This window comes from Crotalus tigris, unplaced genomic scaffold, assembly GCF_016545835.1.
Source record: "Crotalus tigris isolate CLP2741 ecotype Arizona unplaced genomic scaffold, ASM1654583v1 scf7180000017633.3093840, whole genome shotgun sequence".
NCBI lineage: Eukaryota > Metazoa > Chordata > Lepidosauria > Squamata > Viperidae > Crotalus > Crotalus tigris.
In genome coordinates, this window is record NW_024096527.1 from 1,229,736 (window position 1) to 1,251,333 (window position 21,598).

A 21,598-nucleotide genomic window follows, 5' to 3' on the forward strand; every position below is an offset into this window, starting at 1 on the left:
TATATAAGAGGCTGCGAGGCGTTTGGGCGAGGCTGAAGCCATCTTCCTGTAAGCTGAACGCTGAATAAAAGAAACTGAGAACTCCAGCTGCTTCTCGTGTCTGTTTTCCCGCCAAGGACGCAACACTGGCGACGAAGGTGGGATGCCTTGCACTACCTGGAAAGGAAAAGTGTAAGCTTACCCAAGGAGTCCTGAGCGGCGGAAGAGGAACGGCGTCGACTCGGCAGCTGCCCGCCAATCCGGTGCGCATTCGGGGGTAGGCTGGCTGATAGACCCGTCTCCTGAAGATCCGAAGATGGCGAAAATCGGAAGGCTTTCGGAATTCGACGTCTCACATCCAGAGCGGTGGGAGTCCTACGTATCCAGAATGGAGAACTACTTCAAGGCAAACCAAGTGAGGGAAGATAGCTTGAAGGCCGCCACCCTGCTTTGCGTTTGCGGCCAAGACGCCTTCGAAATCGCAGAAAATCTTGTAGCACCTGTTCCAGTAGAGTCTGTAAGCTACGCAGACCTGAAGAAGCTGCTGAAAGAGCACTTCCACCCCAAGGTGTCCGTTATCTCATGGCGCCACACCTTCGAGCAGAGGGATCAACGGTCCGGTGAAACAGCCAAGGAATACATCGCCGCGCTACGGAAGGCCGCCAAGCCCTGCGAGTTCAAGGACCTCGAGGAACGACTGAGGGACCGATTCATGTGCGGGCTAAGGCATCGAGAGCTACAACAGAGACTTTTTGCCAAGGAAGAATTATCCTTCCAAGACGCCTTAAGGGAAGTCACCGCAGAAGAAGCAGCAGGCGGCGCCATCAAAAACATGCGGCCGATCAGAAACAGTGCAGAGGGTGCGTCCGTGCACCAGGAAGACGTCCGACGAAACTCCGAGGAGGATCCGGACGAGGAAGTCGACCGTCTACACCCCGCGAAGGAAGAGAACCAGAAGGGAAGCTCTTCGGCTCTGCTCAAGTGCATCGGCTGTGGAGGTCGCCACAGGAGAACCGACTGCAAGTTCCGCTCCGCTACCTGCCGGGCATGCGGCAAACAAGGGCATATTGCAGCTGTGTGTCTGAGCCGACGAAAGGCACAACCCCAAGAAGAACGCCTGAAAGCTTTCTTACAGGCAAACCTGATTCGTCATGCCACGTCTGCGCCTTTTCACCCGTCCACCAACGGTATGGCTGAACGCATGGTGCGCATCGCAAAGGACGCCTTGAAGAGACTCACCTACGGGGACTGGCATCACAGGTTGGCTGACTTTCTCCTTTCTTATCGCACCACACCGTCCACTTCTACAGGGAGAAGTCCAGCTGAACTTCGTTGGGGGCGCCAACTTACTACTAGACTTGACCGGTTGCATCCGGACAGACTGCCTTCATCTACCTCACATCCTAGGGCACCTAGACAACTACTTGTGGGTGCCCCGGTTTGGGCTCGCAATTACGGGCCTGGTCATACATGGGTCCCCGCTTCTGTGTCCAGGATCACAGGTCCTCTCTCCTACGAGGTTGCCCTGGACAACGGTCGTGTCCTGCGTCGGCACATCGACCAACTTCGCTCTAGGCGAGACTTTTCTGCTGAGACTCCTGGGTCTTTTCCAGGGGGGGAGGGGGACCCTTTGGAGCAAAGGGAAGGGCAAGAGCTACTGCCCATCTCCACTGAGGGAGCCACAAACGGCTCGTCCCAAGGTTGGCCTGACCTTACCCCAAATCCTACAGGGGGTCAAACATACACAGAGTTAGTCGAGGAACCAAGTCCCGACTACAACAACCCTAGCACAAATCAGGGAACACCTGAGTTTTGGGAAAGTACAGAAACCCACACGAGCCCGAACACAGAATGGGGTTCAGGGAATGGACAGCCTCCTGACAGGTCTTGGACTGACCTAGGAGGTTCTACAGAGACGCCCAGCAGCGGCTATCACTTCAAGGGGCCTGAGGGTCTACAGCTAGGTAGGTCAACCAGGTCACAAAGTAACAGAAGCCCTGGCCTGACGAGCCCGGTGGGCAAGCAAGCAGGCCAGGCATCGGGGCACAGTCCTTGGAAGACACCAGGACACAATAGAGAGAACAGGCTCACGCCTCCCTCCAGTCAGGGGACTTATGCCAGTAATCCACAGCTAAGAAGGTCACAGAGAGCAAAGAAATCTCCCAAGTACCTAGAAGACTACATAACATTGCTGGCAAGGCAAAGGCCAGTAAACAGTGGGAGCACTGGGGAGCAAAATGTCATATAAAATAAATGTTGTATGTTGGTAGTAGTTTTAGCCCGGGGGAAAGGGGTGTTATGTCCCGAGCCTTTGCAAACGGCTCGGGCGTTTGCAGGCAGTCCCGGGCAGGTGCAAAGCTGCCCGGGACCAGACAGGCTGTCGCCAGCGCCGTGCGCATGCGCGGGTGCTGGCGCGGGAAAAGTAACCCATTTACCCGGGAGTTGCCTATATAAGAGGCTGCGAGGCGTTTGGGCGAGGCAGAAGCCATCTTCCTGTAAGCTGAACGCTGAATAAAAGAAACTGAGAACTCCAGCTGCTTCTCGTGTCTGTTTTCCCGCCAAGGACGCAACAAACAGATCTTGTTTTAACAAAATATATTGGTCCGGAAAGATGTTACCAGACTCCTTCAGATTTTAGGAAGTTGTGTAAACTTGTTATTTGCAAAAATGAGCCTGGAGAAAGATAATCTATGTTGGGTTACATTGCCTGTAATTACAAACATTTGCTTCTGTGCCTTGGTTAGCTGATAATCTTGGTTGGGTTCCATTGCTTATGTGGAGGATCCACATCAAGCCCTTGGCATTTTAGTTAAAGCTGCTAGGAGAAGCTGCTTTTCCTGGACCCTGAATTAACTTTCTTGGTCAGAAATGGGTAAATCTGACTGTGAAAGCAAATGATCTACATGCCAACAGTCCAGATTTCTTCTAGGATTTCCCAGTTAAGTTATGGATGTCTAACACATGGTTTTCTAGAACTTCTACTTTCACCAGCTCTGCCATAGCCAGGGAACCTGAAAGATATAATATGGCAACATCTGGAGGACCACTAAATAAATTTGGATGCAAAGAAACCATGGAGAGCTTTAAGTTCCTTTTAAGGAACAGTAAGCATCTTCTTTCTAAAGGTCCCAGATCCATATTAATGATGCCTCTCTTTCTCCTTGTTCCCTTGCTATCCCATAGTGTGTTTTGGGACCTGTACTGTGCAGCACCTGATCGACGAGAGACCTGTGAGCACTCAAGTGAGGCCAAAGCTTTCCACGATTATGTGAGTACAATGTGTGAGGCTGATGCCTATCATTTGTATGGTCGTTCAGATGCTGTGTGATTTGGACTTTGGAGGGCCTCCTGGAGGAGACCAAAGTGAATGTGGTGAAAGAGAGGTGTGAAAGCAATTTGAAGAGTGGTGAAAGCAATTCACTTGGGGTATTCAAGGTGACCGGCTGAAACAATCTATAAATGAATTCTATTTCAGTCATATTTAGAACTCAAGGGGCTTTGCTCCAACCTGATTGTTGTGATACCAAACTGCAGACATCCTATCAATTCCAACATGGATAACGTAGGAGAAATCAGTACCATCACACACCAGTCAATCCTTGATGACCACTAAACATTTCAAGATGATTTACGTGCATTTCTTTTGTTCTACAGCCCAATAACCATTCACCTGGAGTAAATAATAGTGAGTTACATCTGATTGTAGAAATGCCCATCATGATGGTGACTGATCAGGACAGGACAATGAATGAGAGCCACCCAAATGCTTCTGTACCATTTAAACAAAATCTACCCTGGTTCTAGAAGAAGTAGCAGTTCAGTAGCAGTCCAACACTTTTTTTCATAGCATCTGATTAGATGCCAATATTTCACAAGCAATAAATGAAAAACCCCAGACGCTTTTATTTAATCACTAGCAATTTGGATTTAGAGAACTAGAGTGCCTCTGAGCATATAGAATCCACAATTGTGTAAACAGCAGCCAATAGATCTGTTTCCCTCATATGGAGGTATCACATGGGTAGAAAATGCATGGCACCTGTTCTCAAATCTACCTGTAAATCTTTTCTAGTGATTCCTGGATTAATCACCCCATAGTTTTTTAGCACTTGTACCAGGTCTTAGCAAAAAACAATTTTTGAAAGTCTTTAAGTCAGGATTTCCCAAACTTGGCACCTCTAAGACAGGGCTTTTCAACCTTTTTACCGATTGTACTACTTTTAGGATATGGCAATATTCGAGTACCACCTAGCAAAATGTCAAAAACTTGATAACCAAAAAAAAAAAAACCTGTTCAAAGTTGCAATTGCATTGAAATGACTTATGACCATTTTTCACACTTATGATCATTGCAGCATCCCCAGGGTCATGTGATTTATATTTGGATGCTTGGCAACTGATTCATATTTATAATGATCACAGTGTTCCAGGGTCATGTGATCCCCTTCTGCAACCTTTTGACAAGCAAAGTCAATGGCAGAGCTGCTGGTGGCCAAGTGCTAAGGCAGGACTTCTTTTCCTCCCTCCCTTCCCTGCCTCCCTTTTTTTATTCCCATCTTCTTCTGAAGGAAGAATTTGACCCCCCCCCCCCATATTTTCCCTCTTCCATATATTGATCAAACAAGGAAAGGCCACCAGAGACAGAAAAGACAAGCTGCTGAGTGAACTAGCTTAAAAAGGCACATTCCCCTTTAAGAATTAGCTACTGGCTAGAAAGGAAAGTAAGGAGCACAGCCGGCACTTAAGGAAGAAAAAAAAAATGTAAGTGTTGGCTAAGGCAACCTCCCCAAATGGCTCCGTTCATAAGTAAAGAAATGTTACAGGCAAAATCCATTCAGGAGAAAATACTTCAAAATCCCTTGCAGCAAAACTTACAGCTAACAACAGCTAACAACAGCAGAGCAATAGAAGCTAACACGAGACATTAGCCAAATAGAAATTACCAAACACTCCTTAAGAACACAAAGCCCTCATTGCACAAATCCCAGAACTTCAAAGTCACAAAAGCACATAAGAATCCTTCCACTCTCCATCTCCTTCCCTCCTCTGTGCCTCACCTCCAGCCATTGCTGCCTTTTTTCATTCCTCTTGGAGGGTGACCCCTCCCCCACTGCATTTCTTGTCTGTTTGCTGCTGCCAGCACAGCAGTTGTGGATCGGCTCATGGCCAGCCTGCTTGATCTCCTCTCCCCCCACCCTCCCCCTCCCCCCTTCGGTGCAGCTGACTCTGCCTCCTCCAAAGGCTGCTGCTTTTTTTCTCTCTCCCTCTCCTGCCCAAACTGCCTCTTTTATAGGCTGCTTTTTTTCTCTCTCCCTCTCCTGCCCAAACTGCCTCCTTTTATAGGCTCTCCTGTCTCCGCCCCCCTCCTCCTTTCTCATGGGGGAGGGTGAGCCAGAAGTGAGCCTGGGGCCTTTGCAGCTCCAGTGGACTCTCTCGCTGTAAGTCCTTGCCTGTGCTGGCTCTTTCCCTCCCACACTACACTTGGCTAGGCAGGGCTGCGTACCACCTACCACTCATTAATGTACCACAAGTGGTACCGTACCACCACGCCCTGCTCTAAGACATGTGGACTTCTCAGAATTCTAATATGAGAATTCTGAGAGTTGAAGTCCATGTATCTTAAAGTTACCAAGGTTGAGAAACCGTCCTTTAAATTAAAAAAGTAATTCTATTTTGGCAGGTTGATCAGCAGTTATTCAATGTAGTCAATATTAGAATTAGTAAAACATTCATATTCAGAGGTAGTCTTCCGTCTCTCTCTCTCTCTCTCTCTCTCTCTCTCTCTCTCTCTCTCTCTCTCTCTCTGTGTGTGTGTGTGTGTGTGTGTGTGTGTGTATGTATGCACACTCAAGCACACATGTCCTCAAGTCAGTCTTGACTTCTGGCAACTGCTTGGACAAATCTTTGCAGCTTTCTTGGCAAGATTTCAGAAATGATTTGCCATTGCTTTTTTCCTAGGACTGAGAGAGTCTACATCTAAATACCAGTTATTAAGAAATAACTAATAGAGGTAGGCTGTCCCATTGTGCCCTGTTCATGGGCCAGCTGGTATATAAACGGCTGTTATTCATTATATCAAATTGAACCTCCATGTTTTTAAATAGTATATAGTTAAATACAACATGTCAGTGAGATTTTTGAATGTGTCTGCCTCCTTTTTGGAAACCTTTTAAATCATGGGTGTCCAACCTTTTGGCTTGTCTAGGCCATACTGAGTGAAAAGGAGGTCTTGGGCTGGATGTGGCCCATAGGCTGTGGGTTGGCCGTGCCTATTTTAAATTGTAGTCTAAAGGTACTTTGATTTTTATAAATAAGATTTAAGTCAAGAGAAGGACTGACTGCTGTAATGCCAGTATAAGAGAATCGTTTCCTCTCTTATCGAGAGTGAAATGCAGTTATTTCATTGTTGATGTTCAGCTCTTCTACAATACTCTGTATCTGAGGAAGAAAAACCACAGAACAGCCCCTAATTAGAAGCTAAGCTAAGCAGGCAGTATTAAACACAGGTTTAGCCCCCAAGACCTAGAAGATAAACAGACACTAGTAAAACCAAAGAATTGAACAAGGTCCAATTATTTATTTATTTTAATCCATAATTGGATTAATTAGGGTATAACATTTTGATTCAGTTAAGAGGAAATGAGAAACGAAAACGCTTTGTTTAAATAAAAATGCACCAAAATATGCTTGCATTCAAATTCGGTCTAATCGTCTTTAAAATTGAAAGGGGGGTGGGAGAGAGAGAGAAAGAGAGAGGGGGGGCGGGGGGGAAGAGAAATTACATTTTAATTTTCTAGACTCAAACCCTTCTTCTATTATTCCTTCTCCTCTCTCTGTCTATGCCCCCCTCCCATCGCTCCCCTGGAGAATATGGTTTGGATCCTTTGTGAGCAAGAAATTGCCTAAGAGGAGTCATGCGGCGTTTGCTTCTGCTGTTTTCCTTGCTAGGTGGCCACGCGGTGCTGTACCACACATCCAGCACTCCTCCCTGCTTGTTTCCATGGGAACCGCATTCTTTTTGGACCATCTTTCTTCTGAGGCCAGCAGCCCTTGGCCTTGCCCACCTCTCCCTCTGCCCACAGGCCAGCAGGGGTTAACTGTCCTAGATATTGCCCACAAACTGGCCGTGTGCCACTTATATCAATATTTCAGGGAGCGCTGCAGGAGCTCTTTGCATAGCAAATGACTAATGTTCAGTGATGGAAATCTCTCCTCCATCCTCAACAACCTGCGTGACCATAGAGTACAATGTGTGGCTGATTTCCCTGGCTCATCCTTCCAGCCTGGCCATATACAGGTAGTCCTTGGCTTACAATTTGTTTAGTGACCGTTCCAGCTTACAATGGCATTGAAAAAAGTGACTTATGACCATTTTTCACACTTACGACCATTGCAGCATCCTATGGTCATGTGATCAAAATTCAGATGCTTGGCATTATTTATGATGGTTGCAGTGTCCCAGGGTCATGTGATCACCATTTGCAACCTTCTGACAAATCAAGTCAAGGGGGAAGCCAGATTCACTTAAGAACTTAACAACTGCAGTGATTCACTTAACAATCGTTAACAATTGCAAGAAAAAATGTAAAATGGGGCAAAACTCATTTAACAACTATATTGCTGAGTAGCAGAAATTTTGGGCTCAATTGTGGTCATAAGTCAAGGACTACCTGGTATTAATCTGGAGAAAGGTAGCTGTATACAGTAAGCATGGCATAAAAGATAAGATGCTAGTTGACAAATATAAAAAACCAGGTTTTAAATTTGGCCTCTGCCCTGGAAGGCTTTGAATAGTCCAGTGGTTCTCAACCGGTGGGTCGGGACCCCATTTGGAGTCAAACGACCATTTCACGGGGGTCGCCAAACAACGCAGTCCGCCATTTTCTTCCCCTTTTCCTTAGCTGTGCTACTCCCTTTTATTCTATTGGCTTTTGAAAGCCAATAGAATAGACTCTCTTGAATAGAGTCTAATTCTATTGGCTTTCAAAAGCCAATAGGAATTGTCCAGGCTGTCTCTGCCCTGCTGAGCCCGCCAAAAATCCCATTCTGCAAACGGTGCTGCACCAGTTGAGTAGTCTTTGACTTACAACCGGTTGAGTAGTCCTCGACTTGCGACCGGTTGGGGTTGCGGCATTAAAAAGGTTGAGAACCACTGGAATAGACACACTCAGCCCCACCTACATTGTTTTGTGGGGATAACAGGGAAGGCAGATCAGATTACTCCTGGACAAAGTGGGATATAAATCTAATCAGCGATTGTTCTTGCTGATAGTCAAGCCAAATCTCATCTCCTTCCTGCACGATCAATATGAGGTTTAAGTGGTTCCAAAAATTCCTTAGAATGTGAAATAATCCTCAGTTTTTATATTCTTAGAGATTGATTCTGAAAATATCACGAAAGCCTTTTTATGAAATCTTACAAGATTTGGAGCAAGAATGTTTGACAGCCTCACAATTTATGTTTTAAGCACACATGTTTAAAACACATTCAAGCACATAGAGTGTCACCTAAATACCAGAAAAGGTTCTCCGTTTCTGAAAGAGAAAGGGAGAGGGGGAGGGAGAGGGGGAGAGGGAGGGAGGGAGGGAGGGAGGGGGAGAGAGAGAGAGAGAGAGAGAGAGAGAGAGAGAGAGAGAGAGAGAGATGTATTTTTTCTGCTAGGCTTCCAGATTCATTATTTATCTGATTACTACCCACATGGATGTCTGTGGAGGAGGGGAGTCACAAAAAGTCAAGATGGCACCCAAAACCATGGGGGTCAAAGCCCTGCTCTTTATACATGCAGGTAAAAAACAGGTGGGGTTTTGTTTGCACAGTTGTGGCTGCCATCTTGACTTTTTGACACCTTTTTTCCAGTGGGTATGCTGACTGACAGCTTATCCTTTCAGAAATGGATCTGGAGGCTCTTTTTGATGGGAACAAATGTGCGATACGATATTTTTCTACTCTGTTCTCTTGTCTGCTTTGATTTTAATTTATTGCCAGATTCCTTGCCTTTGGGGGAGATGGATGTTTTCTGACTGAGTTTATCCCCAGAGAATGCATTTTGGGGACTTAGTAATATCAGCTTTCAAGGCAGCCATTTTGTGAGACTGCCTACGAGGCCTTTCCAGGCTCAGAAAGATGTCAGATTCCTAAAATTCTGAGAGGTCATTCTGTCCATGAATGGGAGATTATAAAAGGATTAAACCTTTGGGAGGGGAAGAACTCTAAGTAAATGACACAGAGCTCCGTGTACGAAATTTCTCCAGAGAGAATTGTTCCCTATTTGCCTGCCTTCTCCAGTTTGGCCTATTTGGGGCTTTTCCAACTAACAAGGCCATGTTGGCTGGCATCGAGTGGAGGAGGGAGTTTGTAGTCCCAACGTGTCTGAAGGGCACCAGGTTGCAGACATCAGTTGTCTGTTGCCTAAATCCATATTCCCTGCCAAAGATTGTGCCTGTCCTTTCCTCTTTTTTTCTCTCATATAAGGGATAGGTTGTACAGCTGTGGGGCAGGGAAGGCAGCCAAGCGCTATTTTGAACTCTGACTTGGTTTTTCCTTGTTCTCTAAGCCAATCCCAACCTCCCCAGCTTGGAGGAAGCACTAAATTATTTGGAAATGGCAGCGGGGAGCAAAAATCCCGGGGCCGTCTTCTTTGCCTGTCTTTCGAAGCAACAGCAGCAGTGTTGAATATTGTGTTCTAGCTGGCCTCCTGTGGAGGTGGGGGGGCCTGCAGTCCTTCACCACCCCTCTCTAAATTAAAACCACTTGGAGTGGAGACAATGCGTGAGGGGCCAGGCTGGAAAAAAGGCAGAAAATTCCTGCCGTCTTAACAGCTCCCCCTGGAGCCAACTTGGCTCCCAATGAATGCCTGCCTTGAATCAGAAAATGCAGCTCAGTCGTTCGCTCATTCCGCAGCGCACAAATCTCACAAATATCAGCTCTGGCTGCTGTGGCTCAGAAAGTTCTGCAAAACAACTTCAAGCCCCACTATTTGCAGATCTTTTCTCTGCTGCTCAAGACTCTCAGCCCTGTTTGAATGGCTGGTTGTGCTGGCCCACAATGGGCTGGGCAGGTAAAACATGGAGTCCATCAATCTGACCTCTTCCCCTCTCTCCACAGAGCTCCGCAGCTACAACCAGTCCTGTGATGGCCAACCTGCCACCCAGTGATGCCATCCCCAGCGGGCCTATGTTGTCGGGCTTTTTCCAGGTGGGAATAGGCTGAGGTTGGGAAAGGGGCACTGCTGAACCTTAAGCATCCTGCAGAACTTGCCTTCATCTTGGTAAAGCCTCCATGTTCGAAGGCAGTCTGTCTTTGAATCTGTCAGAAATCTGGCAGGGAATGTCTGCCTTACAAATAGTTCTTGACTTACAGCTATTCATTTCGCGACTGTTCAGAGATAGAACGGCACTGAAAAAAATTGACTTAACAACCAGTCCTCGCACTTACGAATGTCCTAGCATTTCCCCATGATCATGTGATCAGAATTTGGACACTTGACAACTGGCATGTATTTACAACATTTAAAGCATCCCAGGATCGTGTGATCTCCGTTTGCTTCTGACAATTGGCAAATCTGGTCCCAATTGTGATTGTAAGTCAAGGACTAGCTATACCAGGGGTCTTCAAATTGGGCCCTTTTATGACTTGTGGACTTTAACTCCCAGAATTCCTCAGCCAGGCACGCTGGCTGAGGAATTCTGGGAGTTGAAGTCCACAAGTCATAAAAGGGCCAAGTTTGAAGACCCCTGACCTATACTAAAAATGACATATTGCATCAAACGAACTCTGTAATTAGCAGGGCCTTCTTGTGCGTCTAGATAGAGGCAGTTATAAGTACCAATGGAAGAGAATATTTGTAGCTCGGGTTTGAACTGTGGCAACCCTGCAGTTATAAGACTAGGAGTCCTACTAGATGTCAGTTGAGGGACAGAGGAGGAGGACCTGTGTTTGAATTACAAGTTCCTCTTGCAACTTTAACTGAAGCTCATTTACTACTGGATCCCCATACCATCAGGACCGTATTTCTCAACCTTGATGATTTTAAGATATCTGGACCAACTCAGAATTCCCCAGCCAGCATGCTAGCTGGGGAATTTTGCGAGTTGAAGTCCACACATGTTAACGAAGTTGAGGTTGAGAAAAACTGCATTAGGGAGTATTAATGCCTAATATTTTCTCCTTTCTTGTCACCCCAGACTTCAGCATGCATCCCTTTTGCTTAGATTTATGCAAAAATTACTGTGGAACAGGGGAAGTCTTGAACAATAAACCACGGCCATATCACCACAATTGCATTTCTGCTTCTTCCCTAAGGGACCACCTGGCTCCCAGCCATCCCTACATGCTCAAGCTCCCTTGCACAACCCTAATGCGGCAATGATAGGACCCCATAATCAGGTAAGTCTAAAGAAAGAGGCAGCCTTTGTAGTTGGCATTGGCCCAGCTGTGCTCTGCTATCTGACCTCATCCTTTCCCCAATTCTTGACCCTTCGATATCTTTTGTTTTACGTATTTTGGTACCAGCACATCTTGTCTTTTGGAAGGTGTATCACAAACTATTGTAATCCATTACACCATACCAAAAAAAAAAAAAAGAAAACCAAACAGCGGTCTGTTCACAAGGAAGTCCTATTGAATTGTTGGGGATTTCCTGCAAGAAAATACATTCATTGTTGTTTTATATTAGCATGCTGTGTGAACCCAGGCATTGTATGTTATATGGCCTAGCTGCTTGTAGAAATTCATCCAGTAGTTTAGTCTTATGTGCAGATCCAGCCACAGAGCTTTTGCCTGGATTTCAGGTATCTATGGACAGAGAATTGTACCTTATAGAACCATAGGAGAATCACTTTGCATTGGAATGCCATTTCCAGGTTTCTTCCCCCTGGGTAATCCATCTCCGTCTCTTCCCCAAGTTTCAAATTATAACTGTACTGAACGAATGATGGTTAGAACCGGTTCTCCGGTTGTCCCAGCACTCCCCACGGTCATGTGATCATGATCTGGGTGCTTGGCAACCTATTTACACTGTGCCTCTTGTGCAGCCCATCAGTCCCTTCCACCTCTGGCAGCAGCCATTTACCTACCTGCTGGCCTGGAGTTTCCACGTTCCTGCTGACTTTCCCACTGATTTTGATTGTGGGAAGCCAGCATGAAGCCGCCTTGCCTAACAACCACGGAAATTCAGTTTAGAACAATAATGGGACTGCAAGGATTGCCATTGCTAAGTTGCCATCATAAGTTAAGGATTCTACTTTTGAAATCATAATAATCTCGCATAAATCTCATGAGGGTTTTGGGGGAGGGCAGAGGTTGCCCCAATTTTCACAAATTTCATGTAATACAAAATGTTGCAAGATTGGTAAAAAATTTCCTTATTTTGGCCATTTGGGATTTCAATTGATTTGAGCCTTTGATTCCTGATGACTGCCTGGACTAATCCCTGCTATTTTCTTGCCAAGATGTTGGAATTGATTTGCTATTGCCTTCTTCCTAGGGCTGAACAGAATGACTGGCCCAAGGTCACCCAGGTGGCTTTGTGCATAATAGCAATAGCACTTAGACTTATATACCACTTCACGGTGTTTTAAAGCCCTCTCTAAGCGGTTTACAGAGTCAGCATATTGTCCCCAATAATCTGGCTTCTCATTGAAAGAAAAAGTCTGAGTCAACCTTGAGCCAGTGAGACTCGAACTGCCAAACTGCTGGTACCGGCAGTCAGCAAAAGTAGCCTGCAGTACTGCATTCTAACCACTGCACTACCATGGCTCCTTAAGGTGGGACTGGAATTCCCAGTCTCCCAGTTTCTAGCGCAGTGCCTTAACCCTTACACCAAACTGGCTCTTCTAGAGATGCTCTTTTGTAGCCCCTACATCAAATTAATTCTTATTTAATTTTGGACCCTTCTGATACCATTTGGATGAGGAATTGTACTATACATGTGTGGTGCTTACAATTGCTGCATTCCTAACTCTGACCTGCAAGATGGTTTTACAAAGCTGCTCAGAGTCACCTTGTAGGGGGAGATGGGCAGCATAAAAAAAATTGATAAATTAAAAAATAAATTAAAAAGCTATTGATGACAACAAGTGGTGTATATAAGCAACTACATAAGATGAGACAATATCACTCCCCTAATGATACCAGTGGGACCACTCCAGCTGAAAGAGAAAGCTTCAGGCTATCTCTGACGTTGTCATGTTGAACTTAGCAAGGCAGGAATTAGGATGGCAGGGAACCAAGCAGAACTATAGAGGGACTTGTAATAGATAAACCAGAGAAAAAGGTGGCTGCCAGTCTTTTGTCAGGTTGCAGTTTGTCCCATTTAGATTGCAATAATTTATATTCGAGCCAAGTTCTAGATATCCCATGAGTGCAGGCATCTGAAGGCAAGTTTGACCCATGTTCATGATATTAAGAAACTAAAATGGGTATTAGCCATTAACAGTTCCATCTCTTAGTCCTCAGTGCACTTCTTCAGGAAACAATGATCAATGTGTGACCTTCCCAGTGTTAACTGAACTACAACTCCCAGCATCCCTCATGGTACCAGCTGACATACCTGGAAATTGTTCAGCAACATCTGGAGGGCCAGGATTTTTTGCCACCAAAAATCCAGTTGAGAGGAACTTAGCTATTTACTGAAAATGTCCAGAATTTGGGTAAAGCTATAGCTTTGTATGCAAGATGACCTGCCTTTAACGCTGGCATTCCCAGATTATCTGGGAAACCATTTGGAGTCTGCAGACAGGTTACCAATCATTAGATTTAGTGATAAGAAGCTAAGGATGTGCTCTATCTCATTAACCTGCTTGGTACCATTTTACTGTTTCTCATGAAGATACCCAATCCAGTTTGTATTGTTTGCAGTTGACCTTCCCCAAAGCATAGATATGTGTGAGTCCTTCTGCAATTTACTATGTTTTGGAGTTGTTCACCTTTCTTTTATTCATCTGCAGCCATTCATGCCTTCACGCTTCCCTGGTGGGCTCCGTCCTTCCGTTCGAATGCCAAGCCAGGTAAGTTCTTCCGCTGAATTACTTTTGGTAATTCAGCTCTCCCATCTCAGCTACAAAAGTCCAGATCTGGTGTCCAGTCATATTTCTAGCATTTGTGTAGGTGTTCCATTACTCACTGATAGCAGTTAGCAAATGGCCAAGTTGATCATTTCCCTTAGAAGATTATCTTCATTTCCTTTTTCCTTCAAAGATGATTTAATTTTCAAGATCTTCTAACATCTCGCATTCAGTTACCTCTACTTTCCATCTCTTACTTCCTCTGCCCATCTGGTCATCTGTGATGAAATGGCATAGCAATGTCCCCAAAGCATCTGATGAATTAACCCTATGCTAAGAAGCCTTAATAAATGGAATTTTGTTTTCTGCAAACTCTTGTCTGGGTAATGCTATTTATTCAATGGTAGAACTGATGAAAATTAGACCACATTTTACAGATTCGACAGGGGATGTTAGAAAAGTGGATTTAGAGACTAAATAATTCTTCATTTGTTGGATAGACCAGGAACATCAGAAATGATGTGTTGTCTTATATTGGGCAAAATAATATTCTCTCCAATGAGGCTGGCTTCCATGCATTTTGATATTCAGAGGATAGTGCTAAGATAGAAAAGGAGGAGTGAGGAGGATCTGCCTTTCTCCATCTGAGGAATGTTCTAGGCATCTGGTGGATAAAGTTGTTCGGATTCTTTTGGAGTTTGATAATTCTTCCTGAGGTGATGGAAGCACCATGATTATCTGGAGGTGAATTTCAACTTGAAGAAGTAGACAGGGTCCTTGGGTCTGTAATCCTAGCTGCTGGTGAAAGACATCCAGAAGGTGATGTGTCCATAAAGTATATTTGCTTTGCTGAGAGAGTTGATACCACCTGACTGGAAGAAGATGGTAGTGCTCTCCTTTCTCAAGAAGCCTTCACTGGATTTGACACTCCTAGAATAATTTCATTCAATCTCCAACTTTCCCTTTTTAGGTAAAGTTATTGAGAAGGAGGTTGAGCTGCAACTTTGAGAGTCCTGGAGGAAACTGATTATTTAGATCCTTACCTTTCTTGTTGAAACTATGATATAATACTAAGGCAGCATTAGTTGTGCATGTCTTGGAGGGGGGAATTTCATCATCCTGGTTCTCGTTGACCTCTCAGCAGCTTTCGATATCAATCCTTCTAGTTTGCTTATGAGTATAGGAGTGGGAGTATGGTGTTGCATGGTTCTCCTTTCTTTGTCATTGAGTTCAATCAGTGTTGGGGGGGGGAGAAAGGAGGTCAAAGTAGAGGCCTCTAATGTGGAGGACATCAAGACTGGATTCTCCTGCTCCTCCTGTTTAATATTTACATGAAAAAACTAGGTCAAATTATCCCTCTGTTTGGAATCAGGTATCATCACTATATAGATCAGTGGTTCTCAACCTGTGGGTCGGGACCCCATTTGGGGTCGAACGACCATTTCACGGGGGTCGCCAAACAACGCAGTCCGCCATTTTTTTCCCCTTTTCCTTAGCTGGGCTACTCCCTTTTGAAAGCCAATAGAATAGACTCTCTTGAATACAGTCTAATTCTATTGGCTTTCAAAAGCCAATAGGAATTGTCCAGGCTGTCTCTGCCCTGCTGAGCCCGCCAAAAGTCACATTCTGCAAATGGTGCAGCACAGTTAAGTAGTCCTCGACTTACGACCAGTTGAGTACTCCTCAACTTACGACCAGTTGGGGGTCGCGGCATTAAAAAGGTTGAGAATCACTGATATAGATAGTGCTCATTTGTACATTTTGAACCTGGACCAACCAGATGATGTTCTCAAGGTCTTGGTCCAGTATGTGGAGTCTGTGGATCTGGATGAGGAGAATCAAGTTCAGCTCTAACAAGACCCAGTAGCTATAGGTATTTGGAGATGTTCCACCTTTAGTCCTAAAAGAGGTTGTACTTCCCCCTTTGGAATCTTCTTAGACTTGCAGCTCCTGCCTAAAGAATAGGTAGCAAGTGGTAACTGTGACCTGACAGCCTTCACACAAAGGTCTATCAATCAACTTATCTACATAACTCTCTGTCTCCCATTCTCCCTGCTATTGTCTCAAACCTGGATTCCAGAATCTATGCTAGCTTCCTTCCATAATGATCTTCCCAAACTAACACCTTTCCATGTGTGTTGATTGCACCTGGAAGAGGATGACCACTCTAGCTTGCTTATTGTTCTGAAAAGTCAAATAAAATTCCAAAACAACTTTCTATGACCAAGAAATGGCCTTAACAATAGGTGCAGGAAAGGTGTTATTTGTTATCATAGTAAGATATATTGGTGAAGAAGGTTCTACAAGTGACCATTTTTGAAGTTCTTCAGTGCTTTAAAGATCTCTTAGATGATAAGTCAATGGAATGGTAGCCAATATATGAGAGATGAATCAATGAATAAGCCAACAAATGAATCAGTGAAAAGCAATGCCTCTACTTCTGTAACTTTGGGATGTTTTAATATATGAAACAGGGGAATAACAATTTAAATTAGACCTTTTGTTGTTGCTACATACTCCTGCCAATAAGAGCACACTTCTTAAAACCATCACAAAAGGACTCCACACTTCGTTTTTTCAACCAGATCCTGGCAGTTCTTTTTACCTTTTTATTTGAGTCAAACATACACCCATAAAGGTATCCCTTCAATTTTGGGAAAGGGTGAAAGCCTTACAGTGCCAAGTCTAGATTGTGCGGTAGGTATGCAAGATAGGTCTAACTTTCCAATTGCCTCTTGTGTGCCTGTTAAGATTTGAGGTTTAATATTGTTCTGATGTGATTTCCTTCTTGTTTTTCTGAAATCTGCTTAATCTTTGCTTCAGTATTTTGAAGTGCTGCAGTTAGCACTGCAGTTGTTGTTGGTGATTCACACTCAAATCCATGTGAATAACATCAGTTACATCACAAGACTTGTAACCATGAGTTTTCTTGCTGAAGCATGAATTTTGAATTTTTTTCCCCCTACAGATAAAAGTTCCTGTGAAATGCTAAATAGTAGCAGTTTCTCTTAGAGTGATCTGCCAATTGTACTGTAAATTTGTCAGTCTTTCTCATGTAAACTGTCATGCATCATCCACTCATTTTTGATCACACAAATCAGCTCTTCTCAATTTGTAGCCTATACCTTTTTGCACAGTACTTGTAGCAACACTTTATCTCCATAAACAACCAGCATTTAGCAGTAAATATCAATTGGAAGGAGTTTGAGCGGTGTGGTGGCCTAATGGTGAAAACATTCACCTCCCTCTTGGAAGGTTGAGTGTTCAATCCTAGGTAACGTTTCTCTCCTAGGGCACAAAGAGAAAATACCTGCTGCAAATTCTGCATGGCATCAGGAAGGGCATCCAGCCCATAAATGGTCAGCCCTGGCTCTACCTTGAATTAAGGGATTAGAGCAAGGATCTTCAAACTCAGCCCTTTTGTGACTCATGGACTTCAACTTCTGGGAGTTGAAGTCAATGAGTCATAAAAGGGCAGAGTTTGAAGACCCCTGGATTAGAAGGTCATAAAAAGGGTGTTTTATCAGTTGGAGGGACTTCTTCATCAATCAAAAATTCAATCATGGTGTGCATTGATGAATACTCCTTGAATAAGCATCATAATCTATCTGATTAAAAAAAAATGGATTTTTTTCCCCCTCCCCTATAGCCATCTATGGGTGTGTCTGGCCAACCTCTGATGCCCAGTGCAATGGATCCGGCAATCCGATCACAAGGTGAGCGGTGATTTAAAAGGGGATGAGTGGATAGTCAGAGCGACATGAGACTATGGTGCAAGCAGGGAAATGAGATTAATGGTGCATCTCTTAAGAATCTGTATCCATCCATTTCACAAATAAATGAGATAAATATGCATCTCATAAATAAATAAATGTCAAAGTATCTTATACTTAGAAATTATTTGCATAAAAAAATGCAAAACAATGCTGAAATATTTCTGGATTTCTCACGTCCTTGCCTAAATTTTTTACAGCGCAGTATGTAGCCACGTTTGGTAAAGCAAATATAAATGCTACAAACGTATGAACTTGTTCCTTTTGCTTGGTTTAATTGCTTGAATGTTCAGATTTGGGGGGGGGGGTTATTGCTTCTTTTTTGAGCCTCCAGGCTCATTAGAGACTTTGATTCTACAGTTGCAACTTAAATGTGTTTGATCTCCCCAATTCCCCTCTTTTCCCACTCCTTTTGCCACCAGTAGGGCATCCTAACATGGGCCCGATGCAGCGCATGACCCCACCACGGGGTATGACAGGAATGGCTCCACAGGTGAGCTCCCCAAAATGGGGGATAGATTTTGAAACAAGTTAGTGGATCTGGAAGTATTATTTGATATGAGATTGTGCTGGTTTTGTGTGGGTGCATATGCATGCATGCCAGTCTGAATGCAAAAGATGGTCTAGACCAGGGGTAGTCAACCTTGGCTCTTTTATGACTCGTGGACTTCAACTCCCAGAATTCCTGAGCCAGCTGTGCTGAGGGGAAAAGGAGAGGTTTCCAAGCTGAGCCATGCTGTCTCAGGAATTCTGGAAGTCCACGAGTCATAAAAGAGCCAAGGTTGCCTCAGGGAGTTTTCTGACTGCTTGAAGCTCACAATTTAATTTGCACATTCCTTAAAACAGTTGCACTTCTTTTTTCCCCCATTCAGTTAGAATAAAGAAATCTTCAAGGTTTTTCCCGCGTAAAATTGGAAGTGTCTTGGCGACGTTTCGACGAAGTCCCAAGACACTTCCATCGCCAAGACACTTCCAATTTTACGCGGGAGAAAACCTGAATAACCAAAGACCTACATACAAACACCCGCGAAAACCTCAGAAAACATATATATATATATATATATATCTAATTAAATATTTCTCATCTGTCATGCACCATTTATTTATTTATATATATTAAATGGGTATGCTGCTTTCTATTAAAAGTGGCATAATGAGTTACAATAAGTGAATAGACTTCAAGGAGGTGGATTAAGTAATATAAAATATCAAGAAAACATGACAGCAAGTTCTTAAAAAAATCCACGTGACACAGTAACCAAAATACAGGTAATCCTCGACTTACAACCGTTCAAAGTTACAACAGCACTGAAGAAAAGGACTTACAACCCATCCTCACATTAACTTTTGCAGCGTCCCCATGGTCACGTGATCAAAATTCAGGCAGTTGGCAACAGGCATTTATGTGCAACAGTTGCCACAACGGGGTCATGTGATTGCCATTTGCAACCTTCCCAGCCGGCTTCCAACAAGCAAAGTCAACAAGGGAAGCCAGATTCACTTAACAGCTGCAGTGTTTTGCTTAAAGAATCACAGCAAAAAATCAGATGCAACTCACTCAACAACCCACCTTTCTTAGTAACGGGCATTCTGGTCCCAATTGTGGTCATAAATCAAGGACTACCTTTATAATTTTTTTTAATAGTGACAGCTACCGTAAATGCCGGCGTACAAGGCGACCCGGCGTATAAGACGACCCCCGTCTTTATACCCGGGCCGCATTCCTAGAACGTCGTCTTATACGCCGGAAACTACCAGTATTTCCGGCGTATAAGACGACCCCCGTCTTTGGCGCCGATTTCAGCGCTTGCGGAAGTCGCCTTATACGCCGGCATTTACGGTAGTTATTGTTTGAACTAGAGCAGGGGTAGGCAACCTTGGCTCTTTTATGACTCGTGGACTTCAACTCCCAGAATTCCTGAGCCAGCCATGCTGAGGGGAAAAGGAGAGGTTTCCAAGCTGAGCCATGCCGGCTCAGGAATTCTGGGAGTTGAAGTCCACGAGTCATAAAAGAGCCAAGGTTGCCTACCCCTGAACTACAGGAACAAAATGCTTTGTCCTTAATAGTGATATGGTGTTTCTTATCAGTGGTAGCTGTACTGGTAATAATATAAAGATTGTGACCTCTGTACTAAATAGATGAATCCTGTTGGGTAAAATTGGTGCTAGAGGTGATGAGTGAGTGGGATGGGAATCAACAATGGTTGGTTTCTCTCCCTTCCGCTAATCCCTTCCTGCTTTTTCTTCACCCAGAATTATGGTGGTGGCATAAGACCTCCTCCAGGGTCCCTGGTTTGCCCTGGTATGCCCACAATGAACATGTAAGTGTCTGTATTGTTTCTCTTGGGAAGGGGTAGCCAGAGGGAGTCAGGGAGAGAGTGTCCTTTCAATCGAGCAGGAACAGCATCATCCCTTCCCAGGAACTCTTCCAAATGTTTGAGAGGTCAGCTTTGTACATTTTTCTCTGCAGCGCTCCGGGTGTTCGAGGATCCTGGCCAAATATAAACACAAACTCGGTATGTCTGGTTTATTTTTATTTTATTTTATTTTTTAAAATGAAACTTTCTCTACAATTCAGAAACTCACAGTGGCTGCATTCACACAACAGACTTCACCAAGCAGGCGAAAAACCTCAGGGCTGCACTTACACAACATGTTATTTATGTTCAGTCAGAGTTTTAGTGGGTTAACTAGGTTAAGGTGCCTACCAAACGCAGCCAATGCCTGCTATATTCTATTCACCAGCCACTGATTTTTTTTCCCCCCTCTCCTTTCTATCCCGTTTAGGTATCCTATTCCTCATCTTCTCCTGGCAGCTATGGGGTAAGTTGCTGAAGAGGTGTGAAAAGATGTAGGGTAGACTTGCTAGGCAAATTGAATTCTAAGTCCTGATTCAGGGCAGATGAATCTAATAAACCTGGTTGCAAGACAGGGTTGATAATGTTGATGAGAATGACTCCTCCACAAGGCAAAGCCCGGGATCATAAATGTTATTTCTCTCTCTCTCCTCACAGGGAGGCGGAGGCCCCCCTGGCACCCCTCTCATGCCAAGCCCTGGAGGTAAGTGTGCTGCAAATGAAGGTAAACATGCGTGTCCCAGGATAATGTTGGAGGATCCAATCCGAGTCAGTCCCCGGGACCAAAGCTTTATTCTTCCAACTTTTGGGCTCATGCTGGAACTCATCATCAAAGAGAGAAGCTCTCTGATGACGAGCACCAGCATGAGCCCGAAAACTTGGAAGAATAAACCTTTGATCCCGGTGACTGACTGGGACTGGATCCTTGGTAAGTATCCTGGATTCCATTTTGGAAGGAAATTATTTCTGAATGCCCCATTTTTCTATCACAGTGTCTGAGAAAGTCTTCCCTATCCCGGTGTTTTTCAAATTTTTGAGTTTCAATACTTACGGTCGCTAGCCAACCTTTTTTTTTTTTTTTTTGCTTTATTTATTTAATAAGAACAAAGAGAGAGAGAGAGAAAAGAAGAGAATAACAAAAAAAGGGAAAGAAGACAATTAACAAGTAGTACTTGATTTACAACCACTTATTCAACGACTGTTCAAAATTGCAACAGCTGTGAATGATGGGAACCTATGACCAGTCCCCAAGGTTGAGGTCATCACACTGTTCCTACAATCATGTGATCACGATCCAGGCACCATTATAATGTTGTAGTGAGCCACAATCACATGATCACCATCGGCAACCTCCCTTACCAGCTTCCCACAAGCAAAATCAAGCAAAAAGCTGGTAGAGTTGCTCATAAGTCTCCCTTGTAAGTAGGTCCCACTGCTTATTTTCCTGAGGAACTCCACTGTGGAGTATGAGACTCCAGATATCTG

The 21,598-nt window shown here is 44.3% G+C and overlaps 1 protein-coding gene across 2 annotated transcripts in view; it reads left to right on the plus strand.

Moving 5' to 3' along the window:
- SSBP4 (single stranded DNA binding protein 4) overlaps window positions 1-21,598 on the plus strand; it is a 56,424-nt gene that overhangs the window by 24,466 nt on the left and 10,360 nt on the right. The window contains exons 4-13 of one of the 2 annotated variants that reach the window (XM_039334696.1): window positions 3,163-3,247; window positions 10,085-10,174; window positions 11,282-11,365; window positions 13,927-13,986; window positions 17,633-17,699; window positions 18,182-18,249; window positions 20,010-20,077; window positions 20,227-20,272; window positions 20,544-20,579; window positions 20,771-20,816. In XM_039334696.1, the coding sequence (XP_039190630.1) occupies window positions 3,163-3,247; window positions 10,085-10,174; window positions 11,282-11,365; window positions 13,927-13,986; window positions 17,633-17,699; window positions 18,182-18,249; window positions 20,010-20,077; window positions 20,227-20,272; window positions 20,544-20,579; window positions 20,771-20,816 (650 nt within the window). Of the gene's footprint in view, window positions 1-3,162; window positions 3,248-10,084; window positions 10,175-11,281; window positions 11,366-13,926; window positions 13,987-17,632; window positions 17,700-18,178; window positions 18,250-20,009; window positions 20,078-20,226; window positions 20,273-20,543; window positions 20,580-20,770; window positions 20,817-21,598 lie in introns of both variants that reach the window. The other variant, XM_039334695.1, reaches the window with a different exon arrangement.